The 21,641-nt window shown below is 36.3% G+C and overlaps 1 protein-coding gene across 3 annotated transcripts; it reads left to right on the forward strand.

The window, feature by feature from the left end:
* Positions 1 to 3,025: 3,025 nt before the first annotated feature.
* TOP3A (topoisomerase 3alpha) lies at positions 3,026 to 20,272 on the forward strand. Of its 3 annotated transcripts, none has more exons than XM_021955287.2 (24): positions 3,027 to 3,479; positions 4,001 to 4,179; positions 4,281 to 4,353; positions 4,543 to 4,665; positions 4,764 to 4,885; positions 4,963 to 5,035; positions 5,312 to 5,428; positions 6,130 to 6,213; positions 6,912 to 7,091; positions 7,225 to 7,353; positions 8,874 to 8,948; positions 9,659 to 9,748; positions 10,066 to 10,170; positions 11,378 to 11,412; positions 12,523 to 12,652; positions 13,643 to 13,695; positions 13,770 to 13,869; positions 14,689 to 14,727; positions 15,257 to 15,335; positions 15,967 to 16,038; positions 16,489 to 16,560; positions 18,241 to 18,405; positions 19,021 to 19,144; positions 19,817 to 20,272. In XM_021955287.2, the coding sequence occupies exons 1-24, from the start codon at positions 3,204 to 3,206 to the stop codon at positions 20,052 to 20,054; spliced, it is 2,733 nt and encodes a 910-aa protein (XP_021810979.1). In that variant the 5' UTR covers positions 3,027 to 3,203; the 3' UTR covers positions 20,055 to 20,272. The 3 variants fall into 3 exon arrangements, with proteins under 3 accessions (XP_021810996.1, XP_021810979.1, XP_021810989.1); XM_021955297.2 differs by having other exon boundaries at positions 19,024 to 19,144; XM_021955304.2 differs by lacking the exons at positions 19,021 to 19,144; positions 19,817 to 20,272 and having other exon boundaries at positions 3,026 to 3,479; positions 16,436 to 16,560; positions 18,241 to 18,379.
* The last annotated feature ends 1,369 nt before the right edge of the window (positions 20,273 to 21,641 follow it).

Here is a 21,641-nt window from a genome sequence, read left to right on the forward strand (position 1 = left end):
CCAAAAATAAAGAACAAGAAGCTGAGATGAGGAACAAGCCATATGCTTCTCTAGTTGAAAGCATTATGTACGCACAAGTATGTACAAGGCCAGACCTAGCCTTGTGCATTAGCCAGACAGAGAGATTTCAGTCAAATCTGGGAATGCAACATTGGATAGCTGGAAAGAAGATTCTAAGGTACCTATAGAGAACAAAGGCTTATATGTTGATTTACAGACGCTCAGAGAATTTGGAGCTTGTTGGCTATGCTGATGCGAATCTTGAAAAAGCGGAGGATGGTTACATCTTTACTTTAGATTTTCTTTTCAAGATGGCAGGAGCAATTGTTGCTTGGAAGAGTGCTAAACAATCTGGTGTTTCGAGTTCAACTATGTTTTCAGAATACATAGCTTGCTATAAAGCCACTTCTCATGCAATATGGTTAAGGAATTTCATCAAAGACATTAAGGTGGTGGACTTGATTTCAAGACTAGTACAGATATACAATGACAACAAGATGTCGCCTGGACTTCAGCACATTGACAAAAAGTATTTAATAGCGAGGGAGAAGGTAGCACACAAACTAGTTAGGTTTGATCTTATCAGAACTCAAGATATGATTGCGGATCCGTTTACAAAGTTTCTGTCTTCAAAAGCTTTTCTTAGACATGTTGATGGCATGAGATTATTTCCTAGCTTTGATGCTGCAATCTAGTGGGAGTCTTGTTCCAATTCTGATATTTCTCTAGTATGTTTATTTTGTTGTTTTCTGGATTGAGGGATTTGCATTTAAGGATGTTAATTTGGTTGACAGTTTTTATTATTAAATAATTTCTACCATTTTGACTATTTAGATGTTTAAACTTATTATGCATTTTGTTTATGTATGTGAGATTATGGTCTCTTTGAGATACTATTGTTTTAATAACATTACGGATTGACTCTTGCTAAGTCTTAAAAGGGTATATGTACTAAAAAGCATAAAGATTCACATTACGGATCAGTACATGTTAAGGTTCGCGTTTGTAGGTGCTTCATGTGTTTTGACATTACATTATGTGATTATAGATGTCATGTTTTTAATAAAGAAGAGCAGTGCTTGTCTATAGTTCGTTGTCTAATCGCTTTTCATTGTAGTTTGAAGGGAATGATTGAACTATTTTAAACTCGTGGCCAATAAAGATGATCAAACTTTTGCAATACATAAGCTTAGTGCTCTAGTGCTTGATCTAGTGGGAGAATGTTATATTCCTATTTAGATCAGTGCACTAGGTACTAAGGTATATCAGGTTTGATAAGAGTTTAAATTAGGTTATACCTTGAGGCCCAAAACCTTGTGAAATAAGGAAAGTTTTGATTGAATCAATTAGGGAGAATATTCTCTTGTAGATCCTCGGCCTCTTGAACTTCCTTCTCTTTCTTCCTCGTTTCCTATAAAATCAAATAGGAGTAAAAGATCACACCCTGGGGGTGTTGGCCAGCCTAAGTTAGTTCAATTGAATTCTTGAGAAACAATAGCTAAAAAAAGGTACGAAGTGTTCTCTATGGGGAGAACCGGGTGCTCGGAGCCGTGTGTGGTGGCATTTAGCCGTGTGGGAGAGACAAATTTGGGAGAAGCTGGCGGCTAGGGAGGCCTTCGGATAGGAGAGAGAGAGAGAGTGAGAGGTTTAAGGTGTTTTTTAGGTTGAGAGAGGAATTTTTGAATTACCTTGTGTGTTGAATGATGCTATGTATTTATAGGGCTCTAGGCATCTATGGTTTTTCAAAGAATATATTCTTATTGGGAAGGAATATATTCTTTCCCCAAATTGTAGAGATTGAATCAATTATGGATTTGATTGGGATCAAATCACTAATTGATGATGATATCTCCGAAATAAGATAATATCCTAAATTGGTGATATTATCTTTTAATTGGTGATTATATTCCCAACCATATTTAAGATAATATCCTTATTTTTTGTATCAATTAAATGGCCAAATAAATGAGCTCAATCAATTAACCTAGGAGATATTCTTCTTGTCCACATGGGGCCTTATGATTAGAAGCTGGATTATTTGCTCCCACAGAGATTGAGGGAGAAGAAGGGGAAGGAAGGTCGAGGGTCAAAGAATCTACGTGCTAATATTCCCCGCGCTGAATTTTACTTAAAGATCAACAAATCTTGAAAAATCTAATAACATGAAGTAATAGAAATTTTAATTCAATCTAAAATTAAAAAATAAGACTAAAAATTACAAAAGCCAAAAAAAAAAAAAAAAAAACCTACAAAAGCCAACTCCCCTTCCCAATCCCTATCCCCGCCACTCTTACCCACCCCGACACCACTCATACCATCATGCCTCTCTCAAAACACCTGTCTCTTCCGGTGGTCCTAGTCGTCACAAGGACTGTAGGGATAGGATTTGGCACACTGAAAACCTAACTCCTCTTTTCCCTTCCCCTTTTCCACAAGCACCCACCAACTACGGCTACACCAATGAGCCCTAAAGCAATCTTCTAGTTAGGGGACGAAACCCACCAACCAATTGATGTCTCTGCTATAGGGAGAAGAAGGATCCACTATGAATGAATGTGAAGATTGGAGTAGCCTCATCCTGAGCCCCCCCCACCTATGATGGCAACAACATGATTTTTAATTTGTATTTACTTAATTTTTTTGAACGATAAAATAATTGTTAATTTTAGGAAAAAATAAATGATGATGTGTCATGTCATAAACAGTTAGATTATAAGAATGGTCCAGTTATTGTGAAATATTGGTAAATGCACGAACACTAATCCTTCAACCGTAACCAAATGTAGAAAAGTTTTCGTATTACTTGGTGCCCAAAAGCAACGCAATGAGCAATGGAGGAGGCGCAAAGAGGTGTCATTGAATGTTCTTAGAAAAGGGTGTTGTGTGTTAAATTGTATTAAATGGTTAAGAGTATTTACTCTACACCTAAGTTCTTAGATTCGATTCCCTCAATATAACTTACATTTAAAAAAAATAAAAAATAAAAAAGCATTACTATAAAAGAAAATAAAAAAGCAACAAAATAAAAAAGAAAGCTAAAAACCCTCAAAATGGGACTTTCCAGTCGGGCGGGAAAATCCAGTGTCTGATTCTCTCTGTGTGGTTGAAGAAAGATAAAAGGCGCAATAAGCTAATAATGGTAAATCTAAGGAAGGAGCAGCGGGTGTTGTAGAGGATAGGAGAGTAGAGGAGGGCTGAGAAGAATGAGGGTGCTGAATGTGGCGGAGAAGCCGTCAGTGGCGAAGTCAGTGGCGAGCATACTCTCAGGGAACCAAAATCTGAGAATGAGGGAAGGCCGATCCCGCTACAACAAAATCTACGAGTTCAACTACTCCATCAATGGCCTCCCCTGCCACATGCTCGTCACCTCCGTCACTGGCCACCTCATGGAGCTCGAATTTGAAGACCGCTTCCGCAAGTGGCACGCCTGCGACCCCGCCCTTCTCTTCACCGCTCCCGTCCGCAAGGTCGTCCCTCAGGTCACCTCACCTCCTCCATTTCTTCCCAATCTCTCTCTCTCTCTCTAGTGTGTATGTCTAGGTTTTTGATATATTAGGGCTAGGTTTTGATATATTGTCTTCTTATTGGTGGTTTTGTCAAATTCAGAGTTTGTAAGTAGGAAAAATTTGGGTGCTTGTGTTTGTTTGTGGAGTGTGTGATAAGAAAAGTATTTGCAAATTTTTACTATTTTGAAAATTTGATTTTTAGTGAACAAATTCATCATTTCTGGATTGAGACGGAGACTATTAGGGTGCTTGTGGATAATGTGATAAAAAAGTATGAAGCTTTCATGGATATCATATGGAAATACATTATTATTTTGTTGGATGCACATTAAAGTGACGAGATAACTTCTTCTCAAAGATGTATGGTATAACAGGGGTGTGTAAATCCGCAATTGAATATGCAGCAGCCAGCAATGATTGCCACTTATTTTTTACCGTGGGCAGAATTTGATGAAATTATACATGTCTGTTGGTTTCAAATTCAAATAATTTAGGACAAGTTGGATATCAAGAGGACGTTAGAGGAGGTAGCTAGGGGGTGCCAATGGCTTGTATTGTGGCTTGACTGTGATAGAGAAGGAGAAAACATTGCATTTGAAGTGATAGAAGTCTGCACAGCCGTAAATCGTCAACTTACCTTAAGGAGGGCTCGTTTCTCAGCTTTGATTGAGAGGTGCTGTACCCCAGTCTCTTTTGTTCCTTTCCTTGAAATTCCAAATTTCTGATTTCCTTGGGTATCAGTTTCTGTAGTATTTGATTTAATTTTTATTTCAGAGATATCCATGATGCAGTGCAGAATCTTGTCAACCCAAACAAATGCTTTGCGGATGCAGTGGATGCTAGGCAAGTCAGTACCTTTCATCACTAGACTCTCTTTGTGTTGTTTTGGTAACTTCAAAGTTAGTTTACTAGTTTATATAAAACTATATACTTCAGGGAACTGAAAATTAGGTTGTTAGTATTTTGTGCTATCATTTTATGGCCATGTTATTTTCCTGTCAGATAAAATTTATCTTCTTTTTTTTTTCTTTGGCAGGAAATAGACCTTCGAATTGGTGCTTCATTTACGAGGTTTCAGACTATGCTGCTCAGAGATGCATTTGTTATCGAGTCTGCTACAAATGACAGAAATCTTGTTCTAAGTTATGGTCCTTGTCAGGTATGAGAATTTTGCATTTATCATTTGTCCCCCTTTTTAATTCAGTTGTCTACACTTATGTATGCATTTTTACTTTTTGTTCCTTTTATGCAATACAGTTCCCTACACTTGGATTTGTTGTGGAACGATATTGGGAGATACAGTCGCATGAGCCGGAGGAATTTTGGACTATTAACTGTTCACACCGATCAGATGAAGGCGTTGCTACATTCAATTGGATGTAAAGTGTGAAGACTTTATGTTCTTCTTTACAGCTTCAGCAACCATTTAAAGTTTTATAATATTCTAGATTTGCAGGCGTGGACATTTTTTCGATTACGCTTGTGCGGTTATAATTTATGAGATGTGTGTTGAGGAACCTACTGCTAATGTGAGTCATGTTGAGTTTGTGTGTATTGCTAATTTCATATTTTTATTTTTATTTTTTGAATAGAAACATTGTATTGATAATCAAGAGGAAAAAACCTCGATCAAACAACAAAACCTATAATATAGAGTGTCTGACCTACTAAGACTGAAAGTAATTCTGTAATTAAAAAACACAAAAAACAAAACTTAAGTAAAATCATCTTAAAACTGCCATCATGTCTCTCATGATCATATTAACTAATGCACTCTAAGCTTTAACATTTTCAGTTCCTTACAGGTCACAAAGGTGAGACAACAGGAGAAGCTGAAGTATGCTCCAGCGCCTTTGAATACCATTCAGCTTGAAAAGCGTGCCTCGATATACTTTCGGATGAGTTCTGAACACACAATGAAGGTGAGGACTTGGGCCACAATGTTGTGTCTTCCTGTTTTATGCCTGTTAATGGGTTACACCTTAAATTGATAAATTCAATTTCATATGTTTCATACTTATCCCAATAATTTGACTGTCCGTCCATGCATGTCTTTATATGTGAATGCCTTTAAATTATGGATATTGGTGATAATGATATGCATCATCAGCCTTCTGCCATCTGCTTCCCCAATATTAGCACTGGGGTTTCTAGACTGAAGCATTGTTCTGCACTTTTTGAGGCTTTACCTTCTACTGGATCCAGCCATTTAGTCAATCCAATTCCTTCCTCTCATAGTATCTCTAGGCTTTAGAGTTTTCAATGGTTGTCTCATAATTTATTTTCATAAGAATCTCTTAATCATTGATTGAAGCTAAATATGTCTTAGGGTTTCTGAAATCAGCTGGTTATAGGGTGTGTTTGCAAATATTTTGGATCAGTTATGCTCCATTATAATTTTATCTCCTCTTTTTTCCCCTAGGCCCTTCCAAAGATAAGGAAAAGAAAAAAGAAAAAGAAAAAGAAAAAGAAAAGGGGTCTATCGTTTCCTGTACAGTGGGGCATCGTCCAGTTTCTTAAGTTCTAGTTGCATATGCAGTTTAGTTGACAATTGACATGTTTTTATGGCTGTGTTTTCAATCACGTCCTCATATCTACACTCACTTACTCTTACTGATTGTAGGTGGCAGAAGAGCTTTACCAAGCTGGTTTCATCAGTTACCCTCGTACGGAGACTGATAGCTTCTCTGAAAGGACCAATTTGCATGTTAGTAACGTTTTCTTCTATTGATAATTCCAAAATAGGTGACTGGTTCGCACAGTAGTAACTATTGACAGCATTTGGATTGTTTCGATTTAAGATTTCGATATATATTGGATAAAAGAACCAGAAATATAAAGGAGTGAATTTATGCGGATTCATTGTGAGAGATGATGAAGAACATAGAATAAGAATGTTTATAGAATTCACAGAGAGAACTAATTCATATAGATACAAGAATAAAACATGTGTCTGTACAAAAAGTTAAGTTCAAATTTTAGCTTTCCTTGTAGAGCTATTTATTCTCTTTGACTGACCCCTTCAATTCTCTCTCCCCGGGTGCTACATCAGTGTAATTAAACTCTGACAGGAAGGGAAGCTAAACAGTAACTTACCAAAACAAGCTATCAGTTATTGTTGAAATGCTATCATAACTCATTGAACTTGAAATGATTTTTTTTTCAAGGCCTTTAAAGTTCCCTTTTATACACTAGTTATCACAAATTAGCATAGTTTCTTCTTATACAAGAAAAAGAAAAAAAAGCATAGTTTCTCATTTTTATTGCCTTTGCACTCTTCAGGTTTTTAGCCTCATTGAATGTAGTATTGTTTCCATCTCTATCTTGGTCATTGCTGCTCTATTTTGGTAATAATTCCTTACCTTTTGCTGCATAACTAATCAGTTGTATCTTAATTTGATGTAGGCGATTGTGCAAGAGCAACAAGGGCATCCTGGATGGGGATCATATGCTCAAAGATTGTTAGACCCTGCATCCGGGCTTTGGAGAAACCCTAGGAATGGTGGACATGATGACAAGGCCCATCCACCTATTCACCCAACCAAATTTTCTTCCGGAGAATCGGGATGGAGTCAAGATCACCATGTAAGTAGTCTAAAGCATGCACAGGTGATCTTTTGATCACTGCATATTCTTCAATTGCACTTTTATTTGATCCGAGCTGAGAGACATGTTTTTGTTTTTCTTGAATCCTATTGTCATCTTTTTCCTTTTTCAGAGATTGTATGAGCTGGTTGTTCGCCATTTCTTGGCATGTGTCTCACAGCCAGCTGTAGGGGCTGAAACCACTGTTGAAATTGATATTGCTGGCGAATTGTTCTTTGCATCAGGGAGAGTGATAGTAGCAGTGAGTTTTCCATTCCAGTCTTCCACTCTTCTTCACTGTTTGGAGTCAAAGTTTTAACCGTAGTGAATTTTTTTCTCTTTTTGGTTTTTTGGAAAAGAATCGTGCTGATTATTATTCATTTGCTAGTGAGTATTTGGGTTTAGGTCGCTGGCTAAGTGTTACTTTTTTTTTTTTATGCAGATTTGTCTTTCTTGAGTAATTCTTAGATCGCTGGCTAAGTGTTATTATTTTTAGTGCAAATGTTGGAAACTCTGTAAGCATTAATTGCATGTAGGTGTTGTAGGTGTTATGTTTGGAAAGTCTCTTTTGTATCTTATGTGCGCGACTTAGGGTTTGAGGTTTATTTTGTAATTACTAGTAGGTGATGTTTTGTTAACATGAATGAAATGGAGTGCCTGAGACCTCAAACCCATGACCTCTAACTCGGACCTATCTCTGGGGCCTGAAACCCTGAATTTGGGACTCTGGTCTCAAACTGGGGAACCCGGACTCTAGATGCTAAATCGAAACCCTGGACTTGTGACAAAGCCTCCGGATTCTGAACTCGGTACAGCGGATGTAAGACATTTGACCCTAGAGCAGGGTCCTTGGATGCCAGACCCCCAATCTGACTCTGGACCTAGGTCTCGCATCCATGTTCCGGGTATGGGGTCTGGAGTCTTGGATCCCAGTTTTTTGTCAATGATTAGCATTTGATTCCTCTCCGATGGTTAAGCAAAACACTGAATGGAATCATAATTGGTTCCATTTCTAGTTCTATCTTTCTTCAACAAAATAATTGACTTTATTTCATTCCATTCCTATTCCCCTTCCCATTCCTATTCCTATTCCACCAACCAGACACCCATTCCCATTGCTATTCCTATTATGCCAACCTAACACCACCTTAGGGTTTTCTTATCGAGTTTGGATTGTCTGTTATACAAATAAGCCTTACTTTAACGAGGAAGTAGACTTGATTAATGAATTAAATTTACATTTTCCTTAATTTCTCTTCACCATTTCTCTTATTCTCCCTTTAATTGTTCTATCTCTCTTCTAATTTTCTCTTTTTTGGTCCTACACCACCTCTAGACTGAAACGTTGAATAACAGTATCCTTGGGCCTTGCAGTCTTATCTGTCCTGCTGTGTGTTTGATATGCTTTCTGTTGGAAAGTAGGAAAGTGTTGACTAAATAAGCCTATAATTGATCCTTGATTATGGGTTTGAGTAAAGTATGGGATTATAAATCACTTAGCCTTCAGATATAGTAATTTAGGAGCTGGTTATGCAATTAGGAGTAAATTTTGTTCCCTATGTTATTTCCTAAGTTAGCTTTACATTTCTTGTATAAATTATGGAGAAGAATAATAGCAAAGAAAAAGGGAGGTTCTTCTATTTTTCAACACTTTCATTGTGCTCATACAACTTGCAAGTACTTCTGTCTCTGTTTGAAGGTTTGGCACTACATTTATATGTTTGGAAAATAAGCTAAGTGTTTGGCATTTTATACTTGATTCAATTCCTTCCTTTTTATCAGAAAAATTACTTAGATGTTTATCGCTTTGAATCATGGGGAGGTTCATTGCTACCAACGTATGAAGTTGGACAACAGGTGTGTTCATTTATCATTAAACCAAGCTATTCATCTAAGTTTCCAATTGGAGTTCAGTTATTGTTTTATACCATTCCTGTATAAATGATCTGCTCTTTCACCATTTCACAAGTTATTTAATATGTCCTATCAGCGAGATGAATCCATAAACTAGCATATGAATCCAAATATTTATTCTACCCGTTAATATAAATTATTTCAGGCGTGAATGTGTGGCTGAATTACTAGATCAAGTGATAAAACTGTGTTACCCATATTGTCAATTATGTTTCAAATTGTAGAAAGTAAAAGTTTGGCTATGTTATTTTGTGATTTTTGAGGTATGTTTTATTAGGGGAGCTTTAACAATCATGATGGATGATATGGTTTAAAAAGTTCAATCTTGTTTCTAGTAGGTGTGATGATGTGATGGACATAAAAGTTTGATCTCTACAAAAATTTGTATTGAAACTCAGATCCATATTTTAAAAAACTTGTCTTGATACTTTAAACACACACACACACACAGAACGAGAAAAAAGAAAAAGAAAGAAGAGAACATAGATTCTAACAATTCAAATTACAATTTTTTACGTTCTGAACCTTGTGAATAACCTTCTGCTTTATGAGTGGCCAAAAATAAAAATAAAAATCTTCTGCTTTATGTTGTAGACTGCATATAAAACCCATGCATCTGATATACATTAAAACCTTAATTGGTTACGTTGCAGTTTGTCCCAACGACTTTAACTCTGGATTCAGGAGTCACAAGGCCTCCACCACTTTTGAGTGAAGCTGATTTGCTGAGTTGTATGGACAAGGTGGAAAATATATTTTGATCTGGCTTATGATTCTTGTATTGACTCTATGAAATTTTCAGTTGTTTTCTTAGGCAGTTGCAATGATATTTGTTCATGTGTTATATATGTTGCATATATACTTTCTTCAAAGGCGTATTAAGTTTGGAATATATTCCATTTTGAGAGAGTTGAAAAAGCACTATCTTGTTGAAAGGTTCTTCACATATGCCCTTTCTCAAGGCATTTCTTTAGACAAAGACCACGTTTTTTCCTCATTGTGGATGGTAAATATTTCTCAGATATTAATATATTTTCTGATCTTTTGCTTGATTTATTAGGAGGGCATTGGCACAGATGCAACAATGCATGATCACATAAAAAAGCTGCTTGATCGATTTTACGCAACTAAGGACTCAAGCATGCGGTTCTCACCAACCAATCTTGTAAATTTTTTTCTGGCTACAAGTTTATGATATATTCTTTGCTTTATTTGATCCTGTTTAATATTCTTCTTGTAGTTTTTCTACATATTGTTTTTTCATTTTTGCTTTTGTTTTTTGGTTTTTTTGTGTGGCTTGCCCATGATATTCTCTTGTTGTTCAGTTTCCCAGTTCATATCCTAGTGATTGGAAGGACAATTAGGTAGTGCTAGAATTGAAAGTGGGAAATAAAATTCTAAGGTTATATGTAGTTCTGAAAAGGTCTTTTCAATAAAATGCCTTGTTGGTCCCATCTAGGCAAGGATGGTGCTGGCGGTGTTGGTGGTGACGGTGGGGGTGATGGTGGGGCTGGTAGTGGGGGCAGCTGTTGCAGTGGGTGGTTGTGGAGGTGGTGGTGGTGGTGGCGGCGATGGCGGTGGTGATGGTGGCAGCAACAATGACTGGTGGTGGTGGCAGAGGCGGTGGTGTTGATAGCCATGATAAGATGGTAGTAGTAGAAGTGGTGAAATCATATCTTGAGAATAAAAACAATATATCTATCAAAATCTCTTGGGGAAGCAAAGTTTTGTCATGGCCTAAAATAAACGAAATCCACCACTTTTTGTATTTCCTATAAAATCAATGAGTTTTTGAATACACCCAAACTTTTATGAAGTCTTTTAAAGTCGTGATTGAATACATCCAAATTTGGATGGAGTTTAAAAAGTCTGAATTGAATACACCCAGAATTGTAGACTTCTATAAAATCGTGATTGAATACACCTGAACTTTTAAACATCCTTAAAATCTTTTAAAATATCAATTGAATAGTCGATGGTACAATTGACCCCTAAAATCCCTGTTGGTAAGGGCTTTAGGTTCCAAGGAAGGACTTCACTTCCGTGTTTTCTCCTTTTGCTAAGTTGAAAATTTCTAAAAGAGGTTCTTTATTTCATATCAATAAGAACCTTGACGCATTGCATGCCACATCCTAACATGGCTTTATTGACTTTTGTCCAGCCTCTCTATCCCAACTGCATTTAATATGCTAGTTTTAAATTTATAATTTCAAAATCTTCTTAGTGTAGCAGGAAATAATTGTGAGTTTCTAGTAGCTTTTATTTTATTTTCTAAATGTTTCAAAGATAGGTGAACTTTGACATACCATTCTCTGTTGCATCCTACTAGGAAATGAAATGGAGTTTATATTGATAATTTGGCATGATTTCAGGGTGAAGCATTGGTGATGGGATATGATGACATGGGGTAAGAATTTCAAATTCATCTTCAATTCTTAAATATAGTATCTTCAATCGTAATCTACTTATCTCAAACACATTGGGATGTGTGTTTATTTTTTCCACAAGAAAATAATTCAAGGATTTTTATGGAGATTTCTTTTGATTTTTGTAAGCATACCTGGAAATCTGTACAACTTGTAATATTATCAAAATGAGATATTTTATAACTGAATGAATATTTGCATGCTAGTATGGTATTGGTATATAAATAGGAATAGGCTCCTCTCGTTTTGTATGAAAAATGGAGAAATCTTGAATTTGTACCATCAAGGCCCAGACTCGAGATCCCTAGTATTGGGGCTGGCTCCATGCAGGTCCTTCGAGCAATTAATGGTCTTCATTTGGATCAATCCTCTCCGTCCTGTCCAGAACTGAAGGGGAGCTGGACCCATATACACAAGCATGTACATGTGTTTGTAGTTTCATATACTTGCATTTACTACTCCCTTTGTAAAAATGATAAAACAATTTTGTACAGTGAAAATGAAAACATTGCAACAGAAATGTCACCATGAGCATATCAAAATAAATATCCTTTATAGTCTTATTCTTAGGGTGTCTGGGTATAATGTTGTCAAGGCAAAGGTGTAATATGAGCATTTTAGTACTTGCAAGGCGTTGAGGTGTAAGTCATTGGTGACTCAAATTATTATAATATAAGACATATATATTAAACTATTTTTGAGAAAAATCCTTCTTGCTCATGGAAGTTGGAAACTTGGGTGATTGGTGGCTTAGAGTTGCTGATGATACCTGGGATTTGGGTTTTGAGCAGCCGGAACTCATTTAGAGTTAAGGGTTTATTGCTTTTCACTTTATATTGGGAGGGTAGGCATTAGACCTCTTTTATTGGAGCTGTCTAATGCTTTATTTTCTTCATTTGTTCTTTGAAGTGGACTTCTAGTCCTCTGCACTTGTATTATTGTACAGTTCTATATGTTCAATAAACTTAGTTGCAGATACTCTTGTTTCCCATGATTTTTGATGACTTAATCTCTAGGGAAGTAATATTTTCTCACTGATGTGTCTTTCAAATTTGATGGTGATCAAATTTATGGGAATCTTTACTTCCTAGGTATAAACTCTGGAAACCCTACCTTAGAGCTGTTATGGAGCGTGACATGAAAGCAGTTAGCGAAGGTGCCAAGAGCAAAGCTGAAGTTTTGGAAACTTGCTTGCAGCAAATGAAGGCTTGCTTCCTAGATGTAAGTTTGTAGTTGGCTTTTTCACGTACTGTTATATATATATATATCAGTTATTCTCTTATCCGGATGTCCGCACGTTATTATCGTGCGGATCCTATTGTAAATAGGCAGGAAAACAGAGAGGGGTAGTACAAAATACACGGCGTCCGCACGATAATAACGTCCGGATGTCCACATAAGAGAATTTCTTTTATATATATATATATATATATATATATATATATATATATATATATGTATATATATATATATATATATTCCATGATACTATTCTCATGCGCACATATATACACATGTTTTACTGTCTTTCATGATTTTAATTTCCTATGCACTTTAATTTCGTTCCAACTATTAGACTGTAGACCAATTATCACCAAGGATGAAAATTTCAGTGTCGATGGAACTATTGGTAGTTCTGACTTATGAAAATATCAGTAAAATATCAAATACTAAATCAAATATCAGGTACAGAACATTTATCAAAAAACATGGATAAACAAAATTTAGGAAATGCTAAACCAATTACTATATTCGTGAAATATATATATGCATAGGATGAAAGCAGTGCATGTGACTAACACTTGGATTCTAGCGTGCAACATATTTTTATTCCATAAGGATGGTATTCTTAGGACCTCTAGCGGAAAAACTTACTTCAAGCTGCTTCATACATAGTATGAAAATTATTTTTACCTATGTTCCCACAATAGCTAGCTTTCTACTGTCAAACTTATTTATTAAGGGTGTCTTATCTAGAAACCAATTCTTTATCCTTTTAAATTTACATGGAATAATATCCACCCAAAAACCTTTGAAAGTAATTTGGGAGTTCTGATTGACACCAAAAACCATTAAAATCTGTGTCTTATTGCGAAGATGTCGCTAATATCCTTCCCCCCCTTGTTGATGTTGGTGGCTACAAAAACTCGAAATTTCAGTAACTTGATGGATTTGATCCTTGATTTTCACAAAACCTGGAAATGATTGTAGGCAAGGTTGAACAAAGTAAAACTCTTTGAAGCCATGGCAGTATTCTTTGAGAGGTAATTTTACTTTTTCCCTGTTTCTCCGGTGTATATATTTTGCTATGATGATGCAACATTCACCTTTTATGCAGATCGAATAGGTCTGGTGGAGACGAGCAGCATGCATCTGGAGAGTTCATTCGGCGATGTGGCCTTTGCCAGGAAGCGGATATGGTGCTTAGGCAAAATAGGGTAGTTATTTATATCATAAATATCTCTAATTCACATGTTCATCTTCTAGCAACCTTTCGAGAAAAAGTGAAGCTTTTGTTTATTGAACTTGTGTCTCTCCACACTCTCATAATGGATTTGCTTTGCAGTGCATTCAGATGAGGAAATTAATATCGTTGTTTAGGAAAAAGTCAAGATTTGGAAAATGATAATGTCTAATTTACTTGCTTGGTATCATAAAAACGAATCATGAAATTCAGTGTAGAACGGGACATATGGAATGTGAGGGTCATAAGTTCCGACATAATTCCATTTAAGTAGATGTCATTTCCAAAATCTCATGACAATGAGATTGCAAGAAAAATCCCAAACCCATTACCGTCAAAGTGGCTGCCGACTTCACCATCACTGCAACCGACCCTTACCCCCACCCCAACCTGCTCACTTCCTCCACCACTGCCGCCAGCACCCCCCAACCCCCCCAACACCCCCACCATCCCGCCTCCAGTGCTGCTGCTGTCACATGCACCCCTGTCTCACTGCCACCACTACCATCGCCACCTAGCTCCCACCATTCCTACCATCAGCATTACAATTGTTGTCGCTGCGACCGGCACCCCTACAAACCACACCTCACCACCACCATCTCCACTACCACAACCTCAGCCTCCACCTTTGTCACTGGCACCATCATCACTGTCACTCTCATTGTGACCATAACTTGCACTGCCACCACCATCTCAATCACCGGTATCACATGTGAATTAGGATATTCAAACAAGAAATTTGACAAATTCCAGACTTTTAAACTAATTACTTTGTTATGCTTCCTCTGTACAGGATGGGAATTTCATGGTTGGATGCTTGGGTTTTCCTCAGGTTAGTTTCCTTGTTGATGATACATTTATTCTATTGTAAATTGCATGTTTGGACAAAGTTTTGTTCAGACTTGGTATAAACAATTTGTCAAAAACAAAGGGAAGAAAATTGTGGACAATAAACGTTGAAGCTACTTATATGTTGTAATTATTGATAAATGGTTAGTTGTAATACGTTGTAGCTTATCATTGATGACTCTTTTTGTAAAATAGGAGTTTTATAGTTTCATTTGTGTTGCTTTTGACTGCCTGTCCATGGATGTAATTTCCTTTTCACTAATAAACATTTTTTCTTCTCAACAAAATAAAATGAAAAAGAGCAGTGGCAGATCAGGTCATTGAGTCCAACTCTTTTCATTCTTTTACTTTTGTCCATTTTTCTCTCAATTTCTTGCTTCTCCAGATTGGAACTGTTTATTTCTTTTAAAATAGGAAGTCTGAGAAACTTAAAGAGACTCAATCATTTTTCATTTTTCGTAACATCACTGTGGTCATAATAATTGTAATACCTGTTTGGTACATATTTTTAGTGTAGGAATGTTGTCTGGCTCCCTGGTTCTGTATCAGAAGCAGCTGTAACAACTAACGTTTGCAATTCCTGCACTCCAGGTTCCTTTTTATTATTATTATTATTTATTTCTTTAAAGTTACCTAAATAACTGAAACAAATGCTATTCAACATGCACTTAACTATTAGTTTTTGTGCTTTTATATGTAGATGGAAAATTCAACTATCCTCTAGCTATTAACGTTCATTTCATATAATACCCTGAACTTGGAGTCTATATAAGCTGTTACAATCTCTTTGTGAAATTGAACCCACTTCTAATATTCATAGCACGAGGAAATCATTAAGAAATACGTCTTTTGGGTAACTCTGATAGTTTGTATCCAAAACTAGGAGACATACCTCCTACTTGTATCCATGTTATCTGTTCATGTGGGGTGGTGGTGGGTCCAGCTAGTAATGTGTATCAACAGCCTTTGAGAAGCCTGTTCCTAATCTTTCACCGACCTTTCCAAATACATCAATTGAAAGGGATCTGTTAATATTTTGGTGCTCACATGAATACACATGGTGTTGCACTACTGTATTATTTTAATTTTGGTGCTCACATGAACTGTTTATGTAGTCCACCTGCTTTAAAGAATCATGCGGCACATGTTGTGCAATATTATGTGTGTGACTAATCCTTGTGTTTCAGATCTCATTTTCTTCCGTGTAATATTAATTTTTCAGGTCCTGTTTACTTGATTCAATTTACATTTCGCCGGCTGGAAATACCACCAGACTACAATGCCAATCATTTGGGTAAGTGCGACTCCAAAGTAAGATGGGCATGTTTAAATACATCCTATATCGAGTTCTGTTCCCTGACTCAGACAATCATCCAATGTATTAATATCATATTTCACATTAACTGCTTAAAGATCTTTGAGGTAGAGTGCTTCCATCAGCCTTTCCAATCACAGCAACTAACAAACACCGAATTTTCAGGCCATCAGTTTTTCCTCAATAGATCCATCTCTAACTTTTGAATAGAAGCCATTGCTTGTTCTTTTTCCTGTGGTTTCCATTTACTCATCAAATTAGCTTATTGTTTTCACTTCTGTGCTGACACATTGGCTCAGAATTCTAACATATATATGCTTGTACACACAAACATTCTCAATGTCACACCCTTACACCATACATTTTTTCTTGGTAGAGTATTGTGCTTCAGTCGGTCTATCATGGAAATTCATGCATGCATGTAATCAGGTTGCGTTGGCGGCTGTGATGAGACTCTTAGACAGTTGACGGAAATCTGTGGAACTGGTTCTCGATTGTCAGGTTTGTTTGTTTTGAGCAACTGTTTGAATTGTGTAAAATAATTAATTTTTTCAAGATTACGACCAATTTGTATATGAATTTTGTTACTGATGCTATCTTTGCATTATCTTTGTACAAATTATAGTAGCCTTTTAGTTTCATAATTTTTTTCCATCATTTTTCTTGGGTACAGCCCACTACTCTGACCCCCATATGCTTAGTTTTCTATTTTTGCAAATAATTATCATATCTGAAAAATGGGATACATTTAGAACTCTAGATTAGTGGATCATTTGCTGTATTTTTTTATTTCTTTTTTAACTTAGGAGTGGAACTCATGTCTGGAATTGTCTGCTGTATTCTGAAATTTGCATTCGTAAATATCTTTATGGGTTTGTTGTTTTTGGATTGTCTTTTTCTATTCAAGAATTACTCAGAAAGGTAATATCAGTTTTACCAGGATCACTACACCCCCTACGCCCTATTGCAGTACTGAACCACCCAAAATATGGTGCATGCGGACTCTAAATCATTAGAATTTGGTTCTCCAATTTTATCTTTTGCTCATTTATCAGTAATAATCAAAAGAGTTAATACACTACGCCTCTTGTGGTTTAGTGTAATTACAAGATCTACCTTGCCCTTTCAGAATTTACACATAACTCTTTAACTAACAGTGAACTTGCAGTCTTGATAAAAGCATACTTACTAAATCTGTACTTATAACCCAAAACACAACCTTAATAAGAGTGCACTTTGGGGCCAAATGTGCCCTTTGTTGAACTATACATATGGTAAAAAATATACTTATTTCACCTACCACTGAGCAGACAACTCTCCATTCTCCTGGTAACAGTGGGTGATATCTATAATGTGAAAAAGTTGTCTACTGAAAGTCAATAACATTATTTTGACTTGTAAATGAACAACTTCTATGTGCTCTTGAATATTGCACTTTGTAACACATCCTATTTCCATTACTTTGACGATTCCTGTCACTTGGACTTCTCATTATAATGCTTCTATTACTTTAATATTTTCACGTGTGTCTCCAGCTATCATTACTAGTTGAGGACTGAAGTGATGAAAATTAACTAAGAAGATGATAAATGTCAAAAAGAAATGAAAAAGTGGAACAACTTGGGAGAAAAAGTTCTTGGTGTAGGGGTTTTCATCTTCTAATTTTTATCTAAATTACACAATGCAGATGAAATTTATTCGTCTCTTATAATCAATATGCTAAATAGTTTAGGAGAAAATTTTATTGAAAACTAATCAGAAATTCGAATTTATATTAGAAAGCATTGTTTCTTGGAGTGCTGTTTATTACAGTGCACAAAAGAAAAATTGGTGGAATGGTATGACACCTAGCTTAAATTTTGTGATAAGATAGAATCAGCTGATAAAGATCAGTTCTCAGAATCGTGAATGTGAAAAGACATTTTAAGCATAAGTGTGAAGCATTTTTAGACAGTAGAAGATGTGTTGCTTCAACAAAACCTGTAGTATATCTAATTTTATAGTTGTCCTATATTCATCATTCGACAGCATATAAATCTGGAAAAAGTTGCCTATTCAAGGTTTTTATGTACAATATTTAAAATTTCGTGTACCGAATGTTGACTACCTCCTCCAACTGAAGATCGCTTATATTATTTTGGTTATGTGTTACCAATAAGTGAAATACCAATCTTTTGACAGCGAGAGGGCGTGGTGGGCCAGCAATGCCAAACAATGTCCAACGAAGTAATACCAGGCAGGGTGCTTGCATATACTGTCATCAAACAGGGCATTCTTCAGGCAATTGCCCTTCCCAATCTTCAGGTCCTCGAAGTTCGAGGCCTCAATCTATGAATGTTCAAAGTGGTATGACTGCTGAACTTCCATTTATATTTTTTGAGTTCATATTTTGTCAGAAGCTGTTGCATGGACTAAGTGACCAAGACAAGTATAATCATTGAGGATGGGAGCAAATGATCATTTAATGTTAGAGGACACTATGAAAGTGGAACGTGTCATCAATGTTATAGGTTTGGAAGTTTTAGGGAAATAGAATTCTTATTGGGAACTATTAAATTAAAGTGTACGACACCTTTTGGGAATATATTATGCCGGTTCCAGTGTGAGGTTACCGACATGAAGGCTTAACATATGCCTCTTTATGGTGGTGATGATAAGGTACGAATTATCTCAAAAAGCCTCCATGATATGATACATCCATCTATTCTCAACAGTAAACACCACCCCTAAAATGTAGAGCTAGCACCTATATGAGCATAATTTCAAACTATTTTGGGAGATTTTAGGATTCAAGCAGAAGACATCGTGTTCGGGATTATTGATTCTCTGAATTACTAAAGCACATTAGCAGATGAGCCCCCCTGGCTCACCTGCCCCGCGCTTCATTATTTTGTTTATATCCCATTTAATGTCAAGCCCCACTTGATCGAACTAATGTTTTTGATAATGGTGTGTATTTAGCAGGGCAAGTGTCAATCTCATGTAGTGCATGTGGTGCACCGTGTGCTTTACGGACAGCTAATACAACGTCTAACAGAGGAAGAAAATTCTACTCATGTCAGTCGCAGGCGTGCAACTTCTTTGTGTATGTACACAATACATATCATGTACTTCAAATTGCATCATTAGGGCCCATTGGAAACTCTTAGTATTTGGTTTTTAGTTTCTAGGTTTTTTTTTTTTTGTTTTTGTTTTTGTTTTTTTTTGGGGTAGTTAATGATAGAGGGAAATATATGGGAGGAAGGAGGGAGGAGGGAGGAGGGAGGAGGGAGGGAGGGAGGAAGAAGGATAAGGAGAAATGAAAGAGAATGTGTGAAATAAAAACTAGTTTGAATTGCTTTTATTTTTTGGTTTTTGGTTTTCAGTTTAGGTACCATCCCTCCTCCCCCTTCGTCCTCCTTTCTTTCTCCCTCTTTTCTCCTATGGATTTCCTCTCTTTTAATTAAAAATAAAAACTTAAAACCAAAAACGGAAGTGTTACCAAACAGGCCATATTTGATTGTTTTTTGGAAGAGCTGTCAAATGGGCTTCACAGGTAGCCACAATGTTTCATGCCTACTGTGTGTAAATGATCCATTGTGGCCTGCCTTGAGCGATACTTTAGTAGAAGCTTGTCTCTAACAGGCAGCTCTAGATTGAGGTTTTCATCCGGATGGAGATGACCTAAATGAAACATACAGTATCTAAAATGCTGGTCTGTATTTTTTTTATGCTGACCTATCTCATTACTGGTCTGTCCTTATTGCTCCTTGTGCAGATGGGAGGATAGCATAAACAATGGTAATAGAGGAAGAGGTTTTCAGCGTGTAAATGTTAGTGCCTCAGCATCTAACCCCAGTCGGAGTGTTGGCCATGGTAGAGGTGGCCGGGGTGCAGTAGATGCTGCTGGTGTGACTTTTGTGTCAGCAACTGGTGATCCCATCTCTGGTAGAAGGTGTTTTGTCTGTGGAGATCCATCACACTTTGCAAATGCTTGCCCGAATCGTGGTATCTGATGCACCTCATAAAACTGTACTTCAGTAACCTTTGTGTTTAAAGATTGATGTCATTCTTCAGCGTAGATACTACTACATAGTAGATATACAAAACAATATCAGGTTAGGTTCTTAGCAGTTGATAGTGATGTTATCAACTGAACTGAATTTTGATTTCAAAGGATTAACATTGTTACATATGAATCTGCAGAATTATAATGAGAACCCTCTGTGTCAAATGGCAATGGCTTTGGAAATTTTTTTTTTTTTTAAAAAAAACGACGTTACGAACGAAATTTCAAATATAACTTTATTTTTTAAATTAGCTCACCTCCATTTATTCCCTCTCCTACATAACTCTCTGCACTCTGTGCAAGCATTGCTTGTGATAGTCCTAGTAATTTAATTTCCTAACTCCAATATCATTTGCTACTCAACTCATGGGGGACGGACTAGAACCACCTCGCTAGTAGAATATGCTACAATCACTAGAATAAAAATATAATTGATTATTGTTGTAAAACAAGTTTAAATAATGGATTCGAGTCCTCTGCTTGATTAAACGAACCGGATCCTTGAATAATGCAAAAATCGCCAAATTAATATAAATCATAAGTGCTTAAAATCTTTAAAAGGTAATTACAAGAGGATTGAAGTTGGTGAGGTCAAATATGAGAAAGACGTTAACATGGCACATGCTAGAGAGCGAAGGGAGAGTCTATGTATCAACTTGTCCGCATCCGTTATACAATTTTGGCAATATTCAAGAAAAGGCCCACCACTGCCCACGTTAGCACGCATATATACACATGATGGACGTGCCAGATAAATGTAAGATTTCAACAAAAAAATTGTGCCTCATATAAACTCTACTATCATCCCGGTTAAGCCGGTTGGTTAAAACAATATTTTCGTCCTTTTACACTCTCGTTCGACCTCCCCTTTATGCATTAAGCTAGTTTAGAGTATCATTAGGTCAAACAAAAGACATTTTGCTACTGAAAAGCGAGAACTCGATCCCAATCTCTTTACATTAGAGTAGAACGCAAAGAACTTTACTATTGGAGAGAGAGAGAGAGAGAGAGAGAGAGAGAGAGAGAGTTTAACTACTAGTTTAGTTGTTCCTTGTTTTGTTGGCAAGCAAGTTGTGACGTGATTTGATTTCTAGTCCACGTCCCACTTGACTGGTAATTTATCTTGTTTAATGTCTTGGTAAAACAATGGTTCACGGAATCATGCAGGAAACCAATTTTGGATACATAGGAAGAGGTTATGAAACTCTTCCACATAATAATCTAATTAATCTTCAATGTTTCTCATGAAAATATATATTCCTTTCTGAAGACAAAAAATATCCTCTTTTTCCGGTACGAGCAAAATTATCTGAGCTTTATATCAAAGACAAAAAGTAATTAAGTTGTGGTCTGAACCTTTTTTCCCTTTATTTTATTTTTATAATCAATGGGGGAGGGTGTCACTGTCAATGAAACAAACTATATGTCGCTATATTTGGAAATTTTCAAAAAACTAAGTTATTTAAGACATGACAAATGAGCAAACTACGAATAAATTAATAAATTATTTAAGAACTTTAAAAAAAAAAAATGA

Source organism: Prunus avium, chromosome 4 (genome assembly GCF_965620075.1).
Source record: "Prunus avium chromosome 4, drPruAviu1.hap1.1, whole genome shotgun sequence".
Classification (NCBI taxonomy): domain Eukaryota; kingdom Viridiplantae; phylum Streptophyta; class Magnoliopsida; order Rosales; family Rosaceae; genus Prunus; species Prunus avium.